Below are 19,926 nucleotides of genomic sequence, written 5' to 3'. Positions count from 1 at the left end.
TGTCATACCTCGTACTTGGTTATCTGTACACTTGGCCTCACTCTGGTTGCACTCTGTTATCTCTGCTTGCACTTGGGCTGCACTCAGGAAGACCCTCACTCTCCTCACCTAGGACCAATCAGCTTAAAGGTTAGCTGGCAATACTTTGTCTAGTTAACCAAAAAAAGTAATATTGCTTTGTATGGCCCTCGCCATGTCTTTTGCATTTGGTTATTTTCCTATAAAAACTCTGCTGTGAGACCTTGCAGAGGTCACAGCTAGGCCCCTGAGTTGTTACTGTGGCCCTCATCGATCAGCTTGCAGAGGCCCTCTAATAACCCATCCATATCTAGCCAAGACCAGTGTCTGAGTGGTTTGTGTGGCATTTCCCAGTCTGGAACAGAAATAACAGTAGTAAGTGGTACGCCTGTAAAATAAAACCCACCAGCCCTTCCAAAAGGGAGGAAAGAAGGGAGGGTGAGAAGTCCATTCATTATCTAGATTTAGCCCTTAATAAGCATCCTTCTTTTTCACAAGCTTTTCTTATCCGGCATCGTGCGGATGCTAATATTCAGCCTAGGTGTCAAGATGACCACACTGAAAATTTCTGAGCATGTCCTGTATTCAAGAACTTTACCCATGGGTCTGAGCCCCCTCATGCCCTGTGTACTCCTCTCTCTGTCGCCTTAAATCGGCACAATTCCAGGCGCTGCACAAGTTCCCCAGCCCTGTGTTGCATTCTGGAAGTTTGTCCCACCCTAGACAGCTAGAACAGTTCAGAGGCTGCTTTGTTTCCTCCTCTCAGGGGTCAAAGGTCTACTCCACTTCCGCCCAATGTCAGAAGAGTTATTTCCCTCGCTTTACAGTATCCTAATTGTCTGTGACAGAAATTATTTATTTTAGTTTCTAAGTCATCTTTGTTGTGTTTTTTACAATACTCTTTGAAGTGGAAACTGTACTCACGCAGTCCAATGAGGGCCAAAAGACTGGCCAAGAGGGTAAAGGGTAGATCAAAAAGAGCAAGATAATCAAAATGGCTGGATGATATAGGGTAGCTGGGGGAAGGGAAGTCTAGCCCCTTGGCTGAAGAAGTTTAGCATGGTAGACAGGGCATGCCAGCCATACCCTGTAACAGGGAGGGGTGAAGAGATGCTGAGAGAATTGGTTGGTGGCCAGGTCCACTCTGATATGTTAATGGGCACCTCAGTTAGTCATTTGTCCTGGGTTTGAGACCTAACAGGAAATCCTTGAATGCCAGAGAAAGCACACTTAGGCTTTGGCCAGTATCCAGAGTAGGACAAAAAAAGAAAGAGAGAGAGAAAGAAAGAATAGAAAGAGAGAAAGAGGGAGAGAAAGAAAGAAAGGAAGGAAGGAACGAACGAACGAATGAATGAACGAAAGAAAGATTATGATGTTCTGAATAAATCAGAAATTTGATCAGGCCACGTGGTGTCTCCATAAGTCACTGAGTAGGGAAGAGGCTTCTAGGTAGGAGAGACTATCTCACCAAGATGTTAATTAGTTCATCCCTTGCCTCAGCAAGTCTCCAGGTGAATCAGGTTTCTGGCAAGATGGGGGTGAAAGAAGAATGGACTCCCAGCCCAATGACTGACAGGACAGCTAGATTAACTGTTAAACAGAGGTTGTTTAAAAGGTCAGGTTCTACCAGGGCCAGAAATAGAACTTAGCTTCTGTTGTTTTTCAAGACAAGGTTTCTTTGCATAGACCTGGCTGTCCTGAAACTCTCTCTGTAGACCAGTCCGCCTCCAACTCAGCGGTCTGCCTACCTCTGCCTCCCAAATGCCAGGATTAAAGGGGTTTTTTGTTTGTTTGCTTTTGTTTTTATCTATTTAATCACTTTACAGCTTGATCGAAGCCCCTTCCTCTTCTCCTTCCAGTCCCACTATCACACCCTTCTTCCCCACTGCCGGGGGGTGTCTTAGTACCCATAGTGGGCCTCCTGTTCTCTGAGGAGAAGGGTAGGGGTAATGGATTCTGTACTTTGAACAGGAGGAAGAAGCTTTGCCTTAATGGGCCTCCATAGAGCCCAGACATCTCTACTTTTTCTAAGGAGGGGCTTTTTCTTTCTAACATTACCAGAGGAACAGGAGGTAGGGGACAAAGACATGAGAGAAAGCTCTATCCTCGTTGGCTTACCAGCTGACTAAAATGTGTCTGGCCCACTCACATGAGAACATGAGAATTATGTAACATCTAGTCTCTCTAAAAATAAATTAAAGCCAAGAAATGGCTTCCGGGCAAAGGCAGAAGAGAGAGGGGTTTATCTTCAAGAGAAACTGAGCTTTTAGAACAAATCCCCGAACTGCGGTAACTTGAAAAAAAAACTTGTCTGCTTGTCTGTGGTTATGCAACCTTCATAACCTTCCAGTCATCCGTGTGGGTAATCTAGGGTCAAGCACTTCCTGGTAGATAGGGAGATAAACAGGGCTGACTTAACATTACATCTGTAAACACTGGTCACAAGCAGAGCCTATGGCTGAATATGTCCAGTGAATCGGCCTGCTAGGGGAAAGGACTCGGGTGTCTCATTAACAGAGGGTCAAAGAAGGGAAGGCAAAATGATGAGATTAAGTACCTCAAGAGAGAGAAGCCCAGACTCCTGGGGAACCATTGCTGAAGTTACAGAGGGAGGATGGGACTAGCATGATTGAGAGGAGAGCTAGTCAAAAGTGTGGATTTCTTCACACCGAGTTTATAGGAGAAGCAGGTTTATAAGCGATGACAACATCCAGAGAATGCACATGACAGCAGATAAGCTAGGAGGGATCAATAAGAACAGTGAAACTATTTGAGCCACTGAAGCTCATGTGTGTGAACTTTGAAACCACAACATGCTGATAAAAAATGAGTGAGTAAAAAGGGACTCAGCCTTCAATAGCCAGGAGGGTCCAAAACTCCCCAGCTGACTTAAGCAGGTAGCTCTTCATCACCTGACCCAGACCCTGGACCCCCGTGTTCCCTGGCTTCCTAGCTCAACCACACTCAGCCTTCAGTCTTCCAGCTCTTCTGTCTGTGCCTTGGATACATGCTCTTCACCCTCCTGCCTCCTCTTAGTTTGTGCAGGGCCCTTCTTTGTTCGTACGTCCTCTCTGTCTCTTTGTTACGTGGCCACACTTTCAAATTTGGCTGTAGCAGTTTATGTTTTGACAATACCCTTTAGCTCTATGATGAAGGATATTGGGTAGGGATTTCCTACCAGACTGAAATGGTTTCATCCTACAGGGAAGCTCTTTAAGCCAGAAGGTAAACAATTCAAACAGGTTCAGGAAGTCCCCCCAGAATGACCAGATTCACTTCCTCCCAGAGTAAACAATAAAAAGCAGAAATCAGCCAAGCTGGCTGCAAGAGGTTTGGGTCAAGTGAGTCACTTGGAAACTGAACCCGCTAAGCTGCCTACGGGGAAGGAATGTGTTGCAGGTCCCCAGCTTAGGTGAGCTGTCACCCATGCTGGGGTGGGCTTTGGTGAGGTAGCTGTCTTTGAGTCATCTCTTCTCATGAGGGATAAGCAACGCCTCATCCATATTCCTGTAGGTAACTCCGATAAAACTCATTGGTTCACCAGGTTGGACTTTGGTATATCCTTACTTTGGTCTGTGATGGGCTCCCTCTCTGGGGTGAATAACCATCTGCGTCATCTCTCCAGGAAAAGTCTTGTCATGCAACAAAGGGGAAGTCTGTGGTGAACACTGTTGGTCACACTCAGCTCAGTATGTGGAGCACACAGTAGGGACCTTACAGAGGAAAGGAAGACTTCCTCCTAGTCTAGAACAAACGTCTAAAGCAGTTCAGGATATTACATTTTTTAGAGTACCTCTCCTTCAGGTTCTCAGACAAACATTAATATCAGAGCTCAAACAATGCTTTCCCTTTGGGGACATATTTATAGGTTTTTAAATCCTTTTTAAATAGCAGATTTTTAGCTCCTGGAAAAAAAATACACTATTTTTTCACACTTTGAAAGATTTCTCTTATGAATTTTGATGGAACAAAAAGGCGATTTCTTAAAATAAAATAATACCTTTAATTACTAGGGTAAAGCAAGTCTCAATATTTCTGAACCAGTAAGCTTCATCAGAAAGCTATGCTGTATCAAGCACTGTGCATCAGACCATTATCAAAGCATTCAGAGCTATTAAAGTGGTCACCAAAATGGTTGGAATGACACTCAGCAGTAACCAACAGCCTAAATCAGTATCTGGACATAATATATTCTCTCTGGCTTCAAATTTCCCCATCTTTCAGAAGAAATTACCTTCCCCCAGACATAGACATCCCTCATTGATGAAAAAAGCAAAGAGCTTCCCCACCCATAAATGCAACCACCACTTCATGCCCCAACACCAAGATTAATTTTCAAAATCTAGATATGGAAAAGATAATTTGCAGTTTCTCTTCTGAGTAGACTATTTTACAGCGCCCCACCCCTCACCAAGAAGGATGACCCTGGATATAGCACACATGAAAAATGACACAAGCAGAAGGAAATCCTGGCAGATTATGCCACAGACAGTAGCTGCCCATAGGGGCTGAGCAAGCAAGGGTGAGATTTGATGCCCTAATGCCTAGATATAGGCCAGGGATTTATCCATCTGCCCTTTGGAAGTAGTTTCCACCAACAGTTAAGATCACTCTCCTCATGATTCTAGTTTGCTTTTCTATTGCTGTGATGAAAGAAAGAAGGAAAGAAAGAAAGAAAGAAAGAAAGAAGGAAGGAAGGAAGGAAGGAAGGAAGAAAGAAAGAAAGAAAGAAAGAAAGAAAGAAAGAAAGAAAAAAGGAAGGAAGGAAGGAAGGAAGGAAGAAAGAAAGAAAGAAAGAAAGAAAGAAAGAAAGAAAGAAAGAAAGAAAGAAAGAAAGAAAGAAAGAAAGAAAGAAAGAAAATAAAAGAACTGACCAAAAAATGGCTTGAGGGAGAGAGGGTTTATTTGGCTTACAACCTCATAGGGGAATGTCACCTCTGGAACACAAACAGAAGCTTGAAAAAGAAGCCACAGAGGACTTGCTGCCCAATGGCCCACCTGCCCAGAATGGCACTGTCCCTCCTACATCAATCATCGATCAAGAAAATGATCCACAGACATGTGCAGGGGCCAGTCTTATGGAGCCAGCCCCTTAACTAAGGGTCCCTCCTCCCACGTACGTCCAGATCTGTGCCAAACTGACAGAATCTAACCAGCACACCCAGTTGGTTGTGAAGTCTGATAGATGATCATTGGGTGAGCTGGTTCCCCCTCTAACCTGCCCAAAATGGAAGTCACCTAGACTCGAATTATGACTTTTTTTTTTTATTATTCGTCTGGTGAGTCAGTTTACCTTAGATGCAAGGACTCACTCAAATTTGTCCTTTCAGTACTTTTTTTTTTTTTTTTTTGCAATTATTAGTTAAGAATAAAGGCTGAGATGGAGGTAAAGATACAGTATTTCTAAGAGCGTTCTTTTTAAAATTTCAGCTATCTCACGTACGGGTTAAACTTAGCTGTGCAGGAACAAGAACTACCCAGGCCTCACTGACTCTCACTTCATTCTTTACAGACATGTAAACAGAAGGGAAACAGTGTCACTGGGTGCATCTCCACTGAGGGGAAAACTGTTCAAGGTCTTGTTGAACGGATAGTCCACCACAGAAACGAAGGTGGTAACTCTTCATGTTCGACATTTTGATACTTCCTCACAGTTGTTTGGTTTTTTGTTTTTTGTTTTGTTTTGTTTTTTTTTTCATTTTTTTTAAATACTTTTTTTTGAGGTTTCTTTTTGTTTAATTGTTTAGGTAATAATACAAAGTACTGGGCTTCACTGAAGGTTCTTTATATGTATGTGTCCTTATGCTTTGTTCTCAGCTATCTCTTTCTCCACTTGCTGCTACAGTGGAGACCCTGCAGCTGGTTCCCTCTCTACCTGGGTTCCTTCTCCACATTTGCTTTCTAATTATGTGTATTTCATTATCATATTTTTCCTGCCTCCCTCAAGATATCTTCCTCTCCTCTCCTGATATCCTCTCTAGACTCACGAGCTTCCAACACATATGTAGATAATATAAACACACACAGAGAGAAAGAGAGAGCGAGGTCTGTCATATATGGTCTTTATGTTGAAGTATTTTCCTTCTATTTCTGATTTCTTCAAAGCTTTCATCCATAAGAGGATGCTGAACCTTGTCTAAGGCCTTTCATGAATCAGTTGAGATGATCATGTGATATCTCTCTTAAGTATATGCAGATAAGAGATTATACTTAATGATTTGTGCGTGTTGACTTAACAGAAACGAAGTCCCATTGCCATGGCTCACAATGACCTGCCAAGGGTTTTTCACAGATAAGAGTCAGTACAAAAGGTTTCTTGCTAACATATGGAAAGGAAGAGCTAAAAGAAAATATGTAAAGCAGTAGACTAAACGTTCTTAGGTGGATTTAGAGTTTATTGTCAAATCAGGAGTCCCCTTTGACCAGAGTGACTCTTGAGAAATCAACTACCCTTTACCTAAATTATAGCTGTAAATATCTCAAGCTGAGGACTTTTTATTCAATCACTTAAAATATATATATATAATTCCCCTTCTTTCATACAGATGGAACGACATGTGTCAAAGCAATTTCAGTACCAATCATTTTAGCCACTGATTGAGACCACAGAGAGGCTGACTGTATATAATAGCTCACATGGCCACTCAGGTGAACACAACCTAAATTCTACTCGACAAAGTACACAGTTTTGGTAAAGCCAGTAAGTAAATATGGTGTGGGATAGAGGCTTCACAAACATTCATTCCTGCTCTTATCACCTGCTCTTATTCCTGTTGGACTTTGGATTCTTTGATCTAGAGCTTCTGCTGTGTTTTAAGAGGAGGTGTCCCTTTACCACCTGCCTTCTGAACCAAAGATCGGACACCTGTGCTTAGTCGAGCACATGCTTTTCAAAACACCTGGACTAAACCCGAATAATTCACATCTTTTTGTTTTGTGTTGTGGCCTTAACCAGGGCCACCAGAGAGATCATGGGTTTGGAACTGTCCTTTGGGGCCTAGTGGGCTCACAGGTGAGGAGTACATAAGTAAAGACAATGACCCCTCTTCTCCCAGAATCTATTTGTAGCTGTTAGTTCAGCATGAAGGGTGTGGTTGCTTGAATGAGAATGGCCCCCTAGATATATGCATTTGAATACTTGGTCCTAATTGGTGTAACTGTTTGGGAAGGATTAGGAGGTGTGACATAGGAGAAAGAAATGTGTCACTAGGAGTTGGCTTTGAGGTTTCAAAAGATTAGCACCATTCCCAGTGCACTTTCTGCCTCCTACTTTGCATTTTGAGATGTGAGCGCTTAGCTGTCCCTGCTGCCATGCCTTCACTCTGCCATCATGGACTCTTAACCCTCTGAAACCATATGCTCAATTAGACAATTACTTTTATAAATTGCTTTGGTCATGGTGTTTTATCACAGCGATAGAAAAGTAACTAATACATAGAGCAGAGGCCCATGAAACCCTCTCACATTCATGATTGACTGCTGACAGAGCCTGTCTTGAGCAGGTCCAGTGCAAGCAACCATAGCAGCTATGAGTTCATGATTTCAATGTCTGTGCCCTGCCCAGAAGATGGCTTTTTACAGCCTTTCTTTCTGTCTTCTAACTCTTAACTGTGTAGATGTTTTTAAGGAGAGAGGTGAAAGGTTTAAGCATTTTGCATCCTCACAAAATCTCTGAAATAGAGAGCTATACAAAACATCTATTGTCCTTATGACAGTTCAGTTAATGAATATACAATGTAAAGTAGGGCCTTCACTTTCTTCCTCATGCCCTTTGATTACTGTAGCATTATCAGCTCTTTCAATTTGGGTGTTCTTCTGGCCACATCTTCAGTCTAGCTACCCTCCATAGACAGCTTCTTCTACAAAGGAGTTTCCTATAGAACCAAGTCCTCCGATCGTGGCAGTTCTGAGTTCTACTGGCCTCATGAATTTACCAGATCATTAGAAAGCTGGAAATTCTCTACTTTCTTCATTACATCAATCTCTCAATAAAACTGCAACCCTTCTAACATGCCTCCTACTGCTACCCATTCATTTAACTTCTTTATGTTGTTTCTCACTAAAGACAACATATGGCGATGTTTCAGTGTAGATTGTACACAGTGAAAAACCTCTCATAGTTAGCAAGTAGATAGGGCATGACATAATTCATATAACAAACATATCTGGCAATTCACACACAGGAATATCTGACAATGTTCATGTTTCTTTTGGGCCATCTCTATCTGCAGTATCTCTGTGCCTAAATAAACAGGAAGAAAAAGGAGAAAGCTAATGAAGAAGACAGTTGTACAAAAGACATTCAAACCACTCTCTATAAGATACACAGCTACAAAAGGAAGTGGAAGGATGGGAGGGGATTCATAATCCACTTCTGTGCTTTAAACAAATCAGACCGTGTGGCTGGCCAAATTAATTTCACCGGTACTCACAGATCATATAAAACATGGACCTTAGAGTCATAATTCTTGAAGGGGTTCTTAAGTGATGGCTCCATATGACAGATGAATAACGTCAAGTCCCCTTTCATCCAGCACTCTATGTCCCAGTTTATACCTGCATTAAAACATAAACTGCATTAAACCCGAAAGACACTGAATAACCCAGTGAAAGAGAGAGCTAAACTGAATTTAGCAGTGTTCTGATACAACTTCTGCTGCCCATTCTGAGAGGGGGAAAACAGGCCCTTTTAGAGACGTATTTGCATGAGCCATTCAGTGCCTTCTGTGGTCAGTTTAGTACCTCAGCCCCCTCCCCCACCCCTTCCCAGCCTGCTTTAAATCAGATAATTAAATTCAATTATTATTTCTCAACTTGGCTTTACTCTCAAGCTATCTGAATAGGACAGGTCTCATTTTTATTTTCTTTTAGTTAATGTTTACTTTTCAAAAGAAACCAGCACATCAAATAAAACAACTTCCTGTAACCACTTGTAACTCCGGATCCCTGGGATTGGGAGTCATCTTTTGGCCTCCACAGGCAACCAGACACATGTGCCATCGTTCACAGAGACATACACATATATGTGTAAGTAAAAATGAAAGTAAATCTTTAAAAAATATATATATATATATATATATATGACTAACAAAACAAAACCAACTTAAGACAACACTAACATATTTCTTGAAATGAGAAGTATTTCCAGCCAGGCATGGTGGCGCATGCCTTTAACCCTGGCACTTGGGAGGCAGAAGTAGGTATATCTCTGTGGGCTCAAAACTAGCCTGGCTTACAAATTGAGTTCCAGAACAGCCAAGCATTAATACAGAGAAAACCTGTCTTGGGAGGCCGTGTGTGTGTGTGTGTGTGTGTGTGTGTGTGTGTGTGTAACAAAAAAGAAAGAGAAGAAAAAAAATAAAGGAAAAGTATTTTCACTTACTGGGTACCTTGTATAAAGGAAGGAGAAACTCATCTGAAAGAATAACAAATTGAAATCTTTTGAGGCCATTACTTACCTAAAACATCAATTCCCTTAAAAGTTAACTAGTTATCATCCGTTTGTAATATGAGATATGTAATATGCTAATTATATCCCTTCCAAAAATAAAGAATGTGATTTTTTTTTATCATTTAAGATTCATTACTAAGGGCTAGAGAGATGGCTCAGAAGTTAAAAGCACTGGCTGCTCATTCTGTGTTCAATTCCCAGCAACCACATGGTGGCTCACAACCATCTATAATGAGATCTGGTGCCCTCTTCTGGCATGCAGGTGTACACACAGACAGAACATTGTGTACATAATACATAAATAATAATAATATTCATTACTAAGACTCTGCTCATTCTTAAGATATTTAATAATCAATGGATTGGCTAAGCCATTCTTTTACTAATTAAAAAAAAAGCATCATTCAAGATGACATTAACATTTATGAACTGAATTGGAATTGTTTCTACTAAAATGTTTTTAAAATCTATTTTAAAACATAATTAAATTTTATAATTATTCTGCTTGTGATGATTTTTTTATTATGTGTGTGTGTGTGTGTGTGTGTGTGTGTTTGTGCATGAGTTTAAGTGTACCAAAGGCAAGCAGGTACAGAGGCTGGAAGAGGGTATCAGATTGCCTGGATCTGGGCTTAGAGGTGGTTGTGAATCTCTGGACATGGTGCTGGGAACTGAACCTGAGTCCTCTGTGAGAGCAGCAAGTGCTCTTACCCACTGAGCCACCTCTCCAGCCCCTTCTTACTCTCAAATTGTTTTCAACATGGAGTGCATTTTCCCCCACATAATCAAAAGGGCTAAAAGAGTAGATGTGGGAAGAGATTCCTTTGGTTTGGTTTGATTGTCGAGAGAGGGTCTGACTTGGTAGCCCAGGCTGGTCTGGAACTCACAATCCTCCTGACTTCCCCACCTCACATGCCACTATGTCAAGCTGGAGATATTTCTTTTATTAGACTTAGGTATAAAGATATTTCTTTTTATTACTGGGTAGAGACCAGGGTTACCATTAAGCATTCTCCAGGATAGAGGTCAACCTGAAAGGTCACTAGTATCACCTGGAAATTTCCAACCAAGACCACATGAGAGTCCTTGCTTACGAATGCCTGTTCTTCCATATTTGGGGTCTTTTCATACAATTGGGTCTTCTTTCTCCTTTCAGAAAACTTAGAAATAGATTCGTTGTCATAATTTTCAGATACAAAATTAACTAAGCTTGCTGCTCTCAGTATATACTATTCTTAAGACAACAATTAAACTTAATCAACATAACATGTATTGTGTCAAGGACATTCTGTGCCTGAACAATTCATTATTACTCACAAACATTTTAAAATTCAGCTACTTCAACAGTGGTATGCATAATTTGGTATTTTATCTATTTAAACTGTACATTCTTTTTTTCTGCCTCCAAGAAAATTTACAGGTAGAAGAGTTCCATCGACGACAGATTTATAGGATATGAAATGATCGGCGTGAACTTGCTAGTCACACAATGAATCCTAATTTTAATACTAATATAAAATAACAACATATGTTAATTACATAATAGGACATCTAAGCGAGATGAAAACATTTTGATGGATGCAGGGGCAGAACACAACACTGGATACTTGGGACAAGAAAGTGCTTACCCAGCCGGCGAAAAATTAAAGCCTTCACCGCCGAAGCCGGCGTCTTCCCTTCACTGTTGTGGGTGAGCACGGAGCAGTGTTTCCCTTGTTCATTCCCAAAGCAACAGTGGAAAACTGTCTTGGATAACTCAGAAATGTAGATACCAGTGGAATTAAATTTAGCTTCAACAACGGCTTCAGAGCCCTCACGCAGGGCGGAGGCGTCCTTGGCGATCGCAGCAGGTGAGGGAAGGGAGCTGTCGGTTGTGTTTGGTGGCGCACAGAACAACTTAAATCTCCAGGGAGAGGCTGGATGTGCCAGGTTAAGTGCAGCTAGCACATAAAGAAACTCTGTTCGGACAGCAAAAAGACACAGAGAACAAGTGATCAATCTGATGAAGCTGTAACTAGAAAGCATCGAAGATGAACCCGTGAGGCCCTCAGAAGGACACCCTCCAGAGTGCTGACTCGGCACCCAGCGAACAGCTCTGAGTTTCCACCTTCCGGTGTTGTAGACTTGAGAACTTGGCTTATTTACTCAAGTAATTCCATTTTCTCGCCCCTCTCCTTTGGAGATTCTTGCATCAATTTTTCTCATGAATCTAACATGTTTATACTTTACTATGAGAAAATTTACATTATATCTAACTTTCAGAAAAAAATAAGAAATAATCTGGGCGTTCAATTATATCAATAAGCACTAAAGCGATCTTAATATTCACTAGCAGCATTACAACAGTGTGCTAACACTTTTCAGTGGATGCTCTCGTGGACACTTCGTCCTTGACTCAAAGAGAGTTGTCAGGTCTCCTGAACTTTCACAGGAGCCTTCAGATGTCTGACGTCATCCAGGAAATGTCCCAGGCACTCCGCAGGAAATGACGCCAAACACCAGACTCCCTCCAGGAAACTCACACTGAAGGTAAACCATTCCCGGTTAAAAATACAACTGAGAGCACCCACAGCACTGCGCCCCAAAAGCCTCAGAGTCTAAACTTAGCCTTAATCAAGTGCTTTTTCAAAACAAACAACTGACTCTACTTTTCTTCACTTCACAAATGAATTGAATATTCTGATGACATTCGCTGTGTGTACGACAGTGAGAATTCCAAGAAGTGTGTGTGGATTTGTATGGGACAAAAATTTTGAAGGATTAAATGCGAGGAAATGTAAAGGGGCAGAAGTGAACGGTGTTCCTTGGCATCTATGTGGATAGGAAAAGGGCATAATTCAGACAAAGGCGTAATGGTCAGTTCAAAACAGAAGTGTAAAACCATGAAAAGACACAGGAAATGTACATGCTTATCCCTAAGAAGCCATCACGGCAACACAGTGTGAAGGGCTCTGATTGCCAGGAGTTAAGCAGAGCAGAGGGATGAACAAGCAGATGTGAAGGACAAGCAGGCAGGGATACAGGTCTGTCTGATTCTACAGTAGTAGTGATACATCATCATGAATTTGTCCAAGGCCACAAGATGGACAAAAGTGAACCCTGAAGTGAATGATAGGCTTTAAATGATAATAAACACCAAAATATAGGAAAAGACTTTGTTTGTTTGTTTGTTTGTTTGTTTGTTTGAAACAGGGTTTCCCTGGATAGCCTTTGCTGTCCTGGATCCACTTTGTAGACCAGGCTGACTTCAAACTCACAGCAATCCTCCTGCCTCTGCCTTCCAGAGTGCTGGGATTACAGGCATGTGCCACCATGCCCTGCTCAAAAATATATACATATATATATGTATATATTTTTTAAATACGCTTAGATAACATTAGTAGTTTCAGCTACTAATGAGGCTGAGGCAGAAGGATCACTGAGGCCACAGGCTTTAAGGCCAGCCTGGGCAACACTGTAAAACCCTTGTCTCAGAAAAGGCAAAGGAATAAAAAATGAGGGGAGGATCCCATTTATAATAACTACATTTTTTAAAAAGTGTCAACAAAGTGAAAGATGTCTACACTAACTATAAAACATGGATTAACGAAATTAAAGACAACACAAATGGGAAAATGCTCTATTTTCATACAATTGGAAAAGTAGCTTTTTTTTTTTAATTTCAAGTTTCCAAAGCAGTGCACAAATTCAATGCAATCTATATCAAAATGCCAATAACATTCTTAACAGAAACAGAAATAAACAGTACAAAAGTTCTTATAAAACTACAAAAGACCACCAGAAAGCAAAAAAATTAATGATCAAGAACAAAGCTGACTCCAAACATAGGACCAAGTGATCTAACTAAAACAGCGCAGTGTGGACAGAGAAAGATGCCTGAGTCAATAGACCATAGCCGAGAACCCAGGAATAAATCTGTGTTTTTTGAACCAACTAAGCTTTAAGAAAACCGCATGCCAAAAAATGCACCTGAGAATTAATGGAGCTTTAGTAAATGGCACTGGGGAAAAAAATGGATCTCCATAAGCCACAATAGAAAGAACAAGAGAAGAAGGAGAAAGGGAGGAAAGGAAGAAAAGAAAGAAGGAAAGAAGAAACTATACCCCCATCTCTCATCATGTACAAAAATAACAACATGGATTAGTAGCCTAAACAGCAGAACTACAACTGTGACAAGGCTAAAGTAAAGCCAAGTAATACTGACACTAAGGTATGTGATATCTTGGGGCATAGTCCTAAGTCACAGGCAGTTACATCAAAAATAGACAAAGAAGTAGGTCAAACTCCACAGTCACCACTGCAAAGGAAATACTTAACAAGGTGACTATTCATATGTCAAGCTTCAGAGCAGGATATAATATTTATAAACTGTATGTCTAACATGGGGCTAATATCCAAAATAAGCAAGGGACTCCACACCCATACTCCACTCGTTGAACTTGTTTGGGGCGGAGAAAAAGGACATGAAGTTGGGAGGAAGATGTATTTATTCGGTGTATAAGGGGAGTTGGATACGACAAAGACACATTGTATACATGTGTAAACTTACAGTATTAGAAATACTCCAAAAAAAGACACAAAGAAATGTGTGTCTAAAAAAAGACGCACAAGGAGCTGGAGAGATACTTCAGCAGCTCAAAGCACTTGCTGCTCTTCCAGAAGACACAGGTCTAAGTCCAGATCCACACATGGTGGTTTACTAAGTTCTGAAACTCTAGTTCCAGAGACTCAGACACCCTCTTCTGGCCTCCACAGGCACCAGGTACGCATGTGCTACAAAAACATTCATGCAGGCAAACCACTAAGACCAAGAAACAAAAGAAAGTCTACAAGGACGGGACAGTGGGTATGTGAGAGAATCACCGGTTATAGCAAAATCTCTATGACATCACCCCATTCCTGCTAGAAAGGCGATTCTGGAAAAGGCAAAAGTGACAAGCATTAGCCAAGGTGAGAAGAAAAGAGAATCCATGCACTCTGTTGGTAAGAGTATACATCCGTACAGCCATTAGGAAAACAGTACAGAGATCCCTCAGGGACTGAAAAATGAGATTCAGCAATCCTACTAAAAAAGAAACGTTGGCCAGAGCTGATCAAAGCACTGTTCCTCAGACAGAATCAACCTAAGCATTAACAAAATGAATGAGGAAAAGAAGGTGGTATACACACAGCTTGCACTGTCCAGCTTTGCATTTCTATAATGAAATACCAGACACAGCCTGACTTTACAATGAAAGGGGCTTACTTTGGGAGAAAGAAAGTCCAAACAACACAGTAACTGTTCAAGGAAGGCTACCTGATGCTGTGAACATCAGTGGCAGACCTGTGCTGGGCAGTCAGTCAAGTGAATATGCCTCAAGTCACGAGCAGAAGGCTGGAGAAAGCCATGCCTGTTCAGCGACAACTCTCTCCTGAGAACTCATGCAGTCACAAGCCCTCAGAGTGTGTGGAGACCACCTGCTAGGACCAAGCCCTTACAGGTTCCATGGCATTTCATATCATCATCTCAGACCTCTTCATGGATCTTTGGGAGATAATCATCTCACATACACACCATAGCAACAATACCATTCAGCCACAAAAAGGAGGGAAGCTGTCATTTTCCACATGAGGAGGGCATATGTTAAGTAAAGCCAGGCACAGAAAGGCAAATGCCACACAATCTCACTGCCATGGGGAATCGTAAATGAAATGACCTTGTACATGTAGAGAGTAGAATGGGCATCACGGGACAGCAGAGGAAACTGTACATGAGTTAGTCAAATGATACATATTTTTACAGTTAGACATGGGGAAGGTCAAAGGTCTAAGACACAGTATGCCAACCATAGATGGCGACAATATATATGTTCTTAGAAAATGTTAGGGGAACAGATGTTAAATGCTCAAAGCATCAAAATGATAATGTGAAACAATACACTCCTCAGCTCATTATAGCTCTCCATATTTTACAGACTCCAAAAACATCTCCCATGTGACACATACACAGTAAGAAAATACAAATACTTTACAATTACAAATGAATTTGAAAAAGTCTAGGCACCAATATTTAAATAATAAACTAGGTTTTCCTGAGTTAAAAAAAAAAAAACAACTTATGAGCAATGTATGGCTAGTTTCAAACAGAGAATGTTATGGTTCACTCCAACTACAAGACTACTGAAAAAAAAAATGTGAGCTGAGCATGGTGACACAGGCCTGTAAACCCAGCACTCGGGGAGGCAGAGACAGGCAGATTGCTATGAGTTGAGGCCAGCCTGATCTACAAAGAGAGTCCAGGACAGCCAAGGCTACATAGAGAAACCTTGTCTCAAAAATAAAATCTGAAAAAGCTTCCTCTGGAGGAAAAGTCTACGGTGGGTAAGAGGAAGGACAGGTATGTATTTACATCTCTTGACAAGCTGTGGTATTCAGTGACCGTTACCAACATATGTGCCAATTCTTGATAATATACCCTCAGAGTGTCATGCTGTCATTACTACAAAAGTGTTCATCTGTGTTTATATATGTGAATGTAGGTGTATGTGTGTGTGTGTGTGTGTGTTTCAGACTTTTACACTTAGATAACATTGGCACTTTTGGGTCTGTAGTTTTCCAAATGCAAATCTTAGAAACACTCCACTCTTGTAATTACATGCTGCAGTTGCTTATAAACATTGTCACATGTACACACACGTACACACATCATCATCATGTCAGTTCTGTATCTCTATGGAGCCTTAATGCACAGCCAAAAGTCTATTGTATTTTAGAAAGTTCTAAAATTTGTCTAAGACCAATAAAACCAACAAGATTGCTGAAATGTATGAAATAAAAATCTCATCAGAAATATAGTCAGTTAACTCCCAACTCACAAAAATAAAAAATAAATGAAATGGAAACAAAATGTTACACTTGTTTTATTTGATGGGGTTAAAAACATGTACTGCTCAGGGCACCACAGAACAGCTCTTTAAAGATATTGGTTTAGGCAACAGGACACTGAAGTTCCTGTTCAACATGAAGTTCCTCTAGAAATTAACCTACTGAAATATCCTTCCAAACAGACAAAGGTACATGCAACTTACCCCAGTGTACCAAGACCGCATAGAATTTCTGGCAAATCATCTTACTTCAGAGAGATGCACCTGGAAAACAAGAAATCAAAAACAAAGCAATGCACACAGAAAAGCTCACGTCACTGGCAGTCTATGGAAAATATAAAAGAAAAAAAGATTACAAATAAATCCTCAAACTGCTACGCTCTAACATGTTGGGTTAATATTCAAGAACCACTTCACATTAAATTATATTGTTTTCTGTGATGTATCTGTTATCTTACAAAGTAAAAAGAATAATAAATAATTAGAGTGAAAAAGCCATTCTGTTTCTTTATGCCATACAGCACAGGGTAAGTAACACAGGAGAAGACTGAATTGTCTGCTAAGCAAATGTTCATAGTTCTGATTAAATACATAGCAGAAAATCTAATAACCATTAATGTTTTGTTGTGTTTTATTTTCACCCTTATTTTCTAAAGTTGTTGTTATAATGCTATGAAGCCAAATAGTTATAGCACAAGTAATAAATTTATTTTCAATGAAGAGGAAAAAGAATCTTCCAAAATGCCTTTGGAAATGTGTTGTTCATTTGCAGATAAGATAATATTGATATCACTGAAAATCAGGAGTCAAGAATGCCTGATGGCTGAAAACAAACAATACTATGCCTAACTTCAAAGATGATGTTTCATAAATTTTACTCAATCTGAAGTGCAGAAATGCAGAAATGCTGCTGAGTTAGAAAAACAAAATTTTAATATATTGGGCTTAAATTTGTGTAAAACTCTACATATTCTTTCTGTCTCTCCGTGTGTGTGTGTGTGTGTGTGTGTGTGTGTGTGTGTGTGTGTGTGAACCAGAGATCCACGTCAGTTGTCTTCCTCTATAACTCTATCGTTTACCTTTTTGTGATAGGCTCTTTCTCATTCAACCTAAAACTCACTGTTTAAGCTAGACTGGGGCGGCCAGCAAGTCTCTGGGATCCTCCTGTCTCTACTTCCTATCCTGGGGTTTTAGACATGTGTTCTTCCATTGTGTAACAAATTCCTCTAAGATAAAACATTTCATCTTGGACGGGAGCTCGTCAAGAAATTGGATGTCCTAAGGAGGGTGAAAAAAACTTAATCCTACAAAGAATCTCTTTAAGCTCAGGAAGCAAACAACTCAAAAGCTTCAGGAAGTCCCTGAAACTGGTCAGATCCACTAAGCCCCTCCTCCTTCAAGTATGTGTAAGTCGTAAGGACCGTTGAGAGACATTCTCAGACAATCCTAGCTGCCTAGAAAAGGCAACCTGCCTGGAAGAGGCCGAGACCACATGAGCTGCCTGAAAGAGCTGCTCTCCAGCCCGCCAAGATGCCTACAAGTTGTGCAGTGTGCTCCAAGGTTCCAGTTTTCAGGAGTTGTGACCTGGGCTGGGGTGGGCTTTGGTAACGAAGCTGTGTTTGAGTCATTCCTGCTCCTGTAAGCAACCCCTCTCACACACAAATAATCCCAATAAAACTCATCAGTTGGCTAAGCTGGACTTGGGTGGAATCCTTACTTTGGTCTGTTGTCAGTTCTCTATTGGGGGTGAGTAAACTTTTGTCGTCTCTCCAGGAGTAGTACCAACACGCACTTCACCACTGAGTCACCTCCCCAGCCCATTTCAGTCTTTCTTAGGATCTCGGATAAAGTCCAGACTACTGTGTGGCATGTTTGGCGGAGAGAAGCCCTGAATCGGGTGTTAGAAGTCTCAGGCACAAGTTTGGGCTCTTGTAACCAGCCTCAGGGACTGAGGGTTTCAACTCCACCTCCCTGTTGCTTATTTGCAAATATGACTATTGGATGATTTCTGCAACCCTTTCCAGAGATGTCTGCAGTAGTGAGTTTTGTTTAGAAATGGAAATAGCATTTTCACTGTAAATGCTGCTACAAAGTATCAAGAAGCACACTTCCTAACTCAAATGAGAAAGCACCAGCTGGTGTGTAAACCCACAGTGGTGTTTTTACTTCCCAAACTCTTAGGGAACATAGACATATCTAAGCAGTTTGTAAATGTTTGTTCTAATATATTTGTTTCTTAAAGTGTGCTTTTCATCAGAACTTTGGAGCTTTATCTATTACTATCATGAGGATTCTCGAAATCTCTAGAAACTGACTAATGCTTGGAGTTGTCATGACCTACTTGTAAGAATGTATGCAAGGCATGCCTATGTTTGTATTTCCTGTTCCTTATACTGGACTTCTCATCAAGTAAATCCTAGAGGAAGATTCATAATCAGGGCGTGTCATGAACACAATGCATTGCTGTACTGCTTTGATGAACTAAATGTAATTCGGTCCCCAAATAGATTTGATTCACATTGAAATAATTGATCTACTAAGTGACCAAACGCATTAGTTGCTTCTCTTAGATAAGAAAGCCTCACCGCTGTTCACTGTCCCATGCAACACAGAAACTATTCTTACAATGTGAATTCTTGCCACCCAGTTCCATCTGTGTATGCCAGAAAAACAATGACAGATGTGAATGGGCATACAGACTGTGAAAGCAGGTTCTTACACAGACTCAATTAAAGAAATACTTATATGTACCCAACCAAAAGAACTTAGGGAAGTTTACAGAAACAGAAACATTACATAAAAATGACAGAATTTTAAACTATGATTAAGAATAATAGTCAAGAAAAATGGACCTAAAGGGAGTGTCAGATGGCCTATATATAATGTTTATACTCAGAGACTAGGTCTGCAATCAGAGAAGCTTCTTTTTGTGGTGGGCGGCAATCACTGCTGGTCAAGGTCAACAGAACAAGTGCTCAGCCCAAAATGGACCATTTATATGACCACCTTCCAAGGCTGAGGAATATCTTGAAAGAGTGGGTGAAAAGAATGTAGGGTCCAGTGGGAGGAGAACAGTGTTGTGGAACACTTTTTCAGTTGTAACATGCTGTGGCATTCCTGAGCACTCTAGGGCTGTGATTACCTGCACAAAACTCGGCCCATCAACATTCTACAACAAAAAACAAATGGGCTCATGAGATCTTAAAGGCAGTCAATGGTTGCTAGCAGGAGACAGAGAGATTTTCTTCAGTGAGGAAGCCACTGGTAAGTTCACTTATGTAAATAACCCCTCCCTCACGGTTCTGCAGGTAAACCCAATTAACCCATTTGGTGTTAGCAGTAAGAGGGCAGTGGTTGGTTCAAGAAAGGCGCTGGTATACAATTACTCTTCAGAAATGAAGTTTATTAGGGAGGAAGTTCTTAATGACCATGATTGGGCCTTGAGACAAGGAAACCTTAGAAAAGGAGCAATAAATGTATAATAACAGGGCCTTAAATGGAAGAGGAAGCTTCCCTTTAGAAAGGATCTTCATCAGGAGAGATAGCTTAGAATAAGAATAGGAGAATGATCTGTCATGGACAGGATGATGAAGC

General features: G+C 40.8%; 1 protein-coding gene across 3 annotated transcripts in view; it reads right to left on the bottom strand.

Moving 5' to 3' along the window:
* The window catches only part of Lepr (leptin receptor), a 78,336-nt gene that overhangs the window by 44,822 nt on the left and 13,588 nt on the right, over nt 1-19,926 (bottom strand). For all 3 annotated transcript variants that reach the window (XM_060365981.1, XM_060365980.1, XM_060365979.1), the window contains exons 3-5: nt 16,537-16,596; nt 11,098-11,427; nt 8,451-8,574 (exon numbers count right to left, since the gene is read on the bottom strand). In XM_060365981.1, coding sequence (XP_060221964.1) covers nt 8,451-8,574; nt 11,098-11,427; nt 16,537-16,576 — 494 coding nt within the window. In that variant the 5' untranslated portion in view covers nt 16,577-16,596. The remainder of the gene's footprint in view (nt 1-8,450; nt 8,575-11,097; nt 11,428-16,536; nt 16,597-19,926) is intronic.

Source organism: Meriones unguiculatus, chromosome 12 (genome assembly GCF_030254825.1).
Source record: "Meriones unguiculatus strain TT.TT164.6M chromosome 12, Bangor_MerUng_6.1, whole genome shotgun sequence".
Lineage (NCBI taxonomy): Eukaryota > Metazoa > Chordata > Mammalia > Rodentia > Muridae > Meriones > Meriones unguiculatus.
This window is presented reverse-complemented; position numbering and strand designations above follow the sequence as displayed.